The following is a 3,667-nucleotide window of genomic DNA, read 5'->3' as shown; positions in this document are numbered from 1 at the left end:
GAGTCCCTCCATGTCACTCACCGATGATTCGCAAGCCAAGGACGCGCCCAGAGGGCAAGCCCAGCTGGGTCTGCAGGACGGAGGGGGTCTCCGAGAGGCAGGATGGGCTTTAGGACGGGAGCCTCTCTTCCTGGGGCGCTGGCCAGGTCTGAGTGAGGGAGAGACGGTGGGGCACACCTCTGGATCGGGAGGGCCTGGTAGACCTGTCACGTGCCCTGCCCTGACCCCCGAACCTGTGGACAGCGGCATGGGTCCCGTGAGGCCCGGGACCCGGGACCAGAAGGTGCTCAGGCCAGGCCTGGGGCTTGCTGCCAGAAGTGGAATTGCCATCAGAACCCACAGGTAGCAGTGGCACAGAGGAGAAGCCCAGTGAGGCCTCTGGTGCCCGGAAGAGTCCGCCGATCTGTGCCAAGATGAAGTTTCAGAGTGGGGCGAGGGAGCCAAAACAGGACAGCCGGGAGGGAGAACCGCCCCCTCCCCGAGCCACACCTGAGAGGGAATGAGGCCGGTAGGGTGGCCACACCTGTGGATAGGATTGGGCCCTGGGCTTGGAAGCCAGGGGGTGGGTGTCCTAGGCCGGCCAGGGGCCAGTGAGGAAGACTCTGGAGGCCACAGACTAGGGCTGTGGTGGAGTCGGGGTCAGCAGGGCAGGAGAACGGCCTCAAACCCAGTATGCCTGGGCTATAATCCAGGGGCGCCTGCTCGAGGCTTGCAGGGGCCAGCTCCAGGCCATCCGTCCCCACCATCCAAGAAGGGCCACGTTCCTACTCCGCGGTTAATTTTTTTTCTGTTTGTTTTTGTTGCTGTTAATTTTTTTAATCTTTATTTTTATTTTTGAGAGAGAGAGAGACAGACAGAGCGTGAGTGGGGGAAGGGCAGAGAGAGGGAGACACAGAATCGGAAGCAGGCTCCAGGCTCCGAGGTGTCAGCACAGAGCCCGACACGGGGCTCGAACTCATGAACTGCGAGATCATGACCTGAGCCGAAGTCGACGCTTAAGTGACTGAGCCATCCAGGCGCCCCTATTTTTCTTTTCTGTTTTTTTTTTTTTTTTTTTTTAATATTTATTTATTTGGAGAGAAAGTGCAAGTCGGGGAGAGGGGCAGGGGGAGGGGGAGAGAATCCCACACAGGCTCCAAGCTCAGCATGGAATCTGATGCACGATCGCAACCTGAGCGGGTCTCAAGAGTCAGACACTTCGACTGAGCCACCCACAAGCCCCTTTATTTCCTTTCCCAAACCTCATGGTGCAGCTTTTGACCAGCACCTTTGGGTTGTGCTGGGGAGGGCAGAAGATTCCTGTAAACAAGGAAGTAGAGACTGCAGTGATGCCCCGCCCCTGCCCTGTGCCTCCAGCCCCCACCCCTTCCTCCACAGCAACCCAACGGCCCGCCCCAGGCCTTTAAAACCTCCTTGCCCTCCTCTCCTGCTGCACACAGGCTCAGAGTCAGCACCATGCAACTGAATTTCAGAGGCCTGCCGGCCCTGGTGACAGGGGCAGGGAAAGGTACGTATGAGCAGGTGGGGGTGCTGGAGGGGCCGAGGTGGAGAGTAAGGTGGCCAGACTTGAAGCCTCACAGGCCTGTGCTGGGGTCTGTGAGTCCCTCCATGCCTGTCACAGCCCTCCCCGCCAGTGCCTGCCTCCCTACCACACCCCGGCCCCGGGTGACGTCCACCACGCAGCAGGCTGCCCTGGGACAGGACACTGCCTCTACTTGGTCAGTGCAAGACCCCCCACCCGAGACAGTGGCCTTCAGGCTCAGGCTATGCAGACGGGGACATCCAGACAGGGTCTCTTCCCTGGGCTCAGTGGAAAGGAGCTGTTCTCTGGGGCCTCCCTTGGCCTTTCCTGGCCGGCCGAGCCTCTGACTCTGGCTGGCACCCCCTCACTGCTCTTTCCTGAGTGGAAGAGGCTGCAGCCTCAGTCCTCAGCCTTGACCCAGATGTACTGGGGTATCTGCCCACCCGGTGCCCCCCTGCAGGGATCGGGAGGGACACTGTGAAGGCCCTGCATGCCCTGGGAGCCAAAGTGGTAGCCGTGAGCCGCACCGACACTGACCTAGTCAGCCTCTCCAAGGAGGTGAGCAGCCCGGTCACGGCCCAAGCCTGAGCCCACACGCTCCGGGTGCCTCATGAGCCTGCTGGGACCACCTCCTTGATCACTGACCACTGCCTCTCCGCAGTGTCCCGGGATACAGACTGTGTGTGTGGACCTGGGTGACTGGGACGCCACGGAGCGGGCCCTGGGCAACGTGGGCCCCGTGGACCTGCTGGTGAATAACGCCGCCGTGGCGCCACTGCAGCCCTTCCTGGAGGTCACCAAGGAGGTCTTCGACAGGTGGGGAGTAGGAGAGCAGGTGGCCTGGGGAGTGGTTGCTGAGGACATGGGGCCGATGTGGCCGTGGACGCTCTGTCTGCCCTCTGCAGGACCTTCAACGTGAACCTGCGCTCACTGGTGCAGGTGTCCCAGGTGAGCCAGTGGGGGAGCAAGGCCCAAGGATGACAAGGCCCGGCCGGCCGGGAGTACAGTGAGATCAGGCTGCCCTCTCCTGGTTTCTAGATCGTGGCCCGGGGAATGATCCGCCGCGGAGTGCCTGGCTCCATTGTCCATGTCTCCAGCATGGTGGCCCATGTCACTTTACCCAACCTATCTGTCTACAGTGAGTCCCTCTGCCCAGCCCGTACCCCGTCCATCCACGAGGAGATCCTGGGCGCTGGGGCTTAGCGTCTGTGCAGAGAGGGCTAGGGGGTCCTCAGTGCTGCCCTCCCTCCACAGGCTCCACCAAGGGCGCAATAAGTGTATTCACCAGAGCCATGGCCGCAGAGCTGGGGCCATACAAGGTGGGCATGGGAGGGGAGGACCTGGGGATCACACAGAGGTGGGCTGGGGAGCAGGGGTAGGGGCTGGCAATGGTAAGGGGCGGCAGACGGCATGGGAGAGGCCCGAGGACCATCCAAGGCTCTGGGCAGCGACCGACTGAACACAGTAAGCGAGTTCCGCAGGTGGTGGGGGGGGAGCACAGAGGCTCATCTACTCGCTGAGGCCGCCGTCTTCGGCCCCTTGGCCCTAGATCCGGGTAAACTCCGTGAACCCCACGGTGGTGCTGACGGCCATGGGCCAGAAAGTCGTGACGGACCCCGAGATCGCCCGGAAACTGAAGGAGCGTCACCCCCTGCAGAAGTTTGCAGGTCAGCGGGGCTTCGGGGAGCGGAGGGCGCGACCAGGGCGGCCGGGACACACCGCGCTGATCCCGCCGGTCCCCCGCCGATCCCTGCAGAGACAGAGGACGTGGTCAACAGCATCCTCTTCCTGCTCAGCGACCGCAGCGCCTCCACCAGCGGCTCGGGCATACTCGTGGACGCCGGGTACCTGGCTTCCTAGAGCGCCCGGCGCGGGGAAGCCGGCGCTCAGGGCACCAGGCCCGCCCCCCGCACCGCCCACGCCCCGCACCGCCCACCGCCCAGCCACGCCCCGGTCACGCCCACCGCCCCACCACGCCTTCACCACCAAGCCGCTCGCGCGCGCATCTCCCACCCAGACTCTGCATCTGGGCACACACCGCGTCCACACTCGCGCTGCCATGAAACCCGCCCCTGTCGCCCCCACCCAGTGTCCTCCGCTGTGCCGGCTGGATTTCCCTAAATAAATGGAGGCCATTCTCTGGAA

At 63.1% G+C, this 3,667-nt stretch overlaps 1 protein-coding gene across 1 annotated transcript; it reads left to right on the top strand.

The window, feature by feature from the left end:
- The first annotated feature begins 1,376 nt into the window (after positions 1-1,376).
- LOC123604161 (carbonyl reductase [NADPH] 2-like) lies at positions 1,377-3,667 on the top strand. Its single transcript, XM_045489928.1, has 8 exons — positions 1,377-1,507; positions 1,983-2,080; positions 2,184-2,338; positions 2,428-2,470; positions 2,561-2,660; positions 2,777-2,841; positions 3,072-3,189; positions 3,279-3,667. The coding sequence occupies exons 1-8, from the start codon at positions 1,456-1,458 to the stop codon at positions 3,380-3,382; spliced, it is 735 nt and encodes a 244-aa protein (XP_045345884.1). The 5' UTR covers positions 1,377-1,455; the 3' UTR covers positions 3,383-3,667.

Source organism: Leopardus geoffroyi, chromosome E1, assembly GCF_018350155.1.
Source record: "Leopardus geoffroyi isolate Oge1 chromosome E1, O.geoffroyi_Oge1_pat1.0, whole genome shotgun sequence".
NCBI lineage: Eukaryota > Metazoa > Chordata > Mammalia > Carnivora > Felidae > Leopardus > Leopardus geoffroyi.
Note: the sequence above shows the minus strand (reverse complement) of the source record. Positions and strands in the feature narration are given on the sequence as shown.

Bases quoted from the DNA above. Each gene is read 5' to 3' on its own strand.
- LOC123604161 (XM_045489928.1), top strand. From the start codon at position 1,456: ATGCAACTGAATTTCAGAGGCCTGCCGGCCCTGGTGACAGGGGCAGGG. The intron at 1,508-1,982 runs GTACGTATGAGC...GCCCCCCTGCAG, and splicing joins GGTGACAGGGGCAGGGAAAG to GGATCGGGAGGGACACTGTG. The intron at 2,471-2,560 runs GTGAGCCAGTGG...CCTGGTTTCTAG, and splicing joins CACTGGTGCAGGTGTCCCAG to ATCGTGGCCCGGGGAATGAT.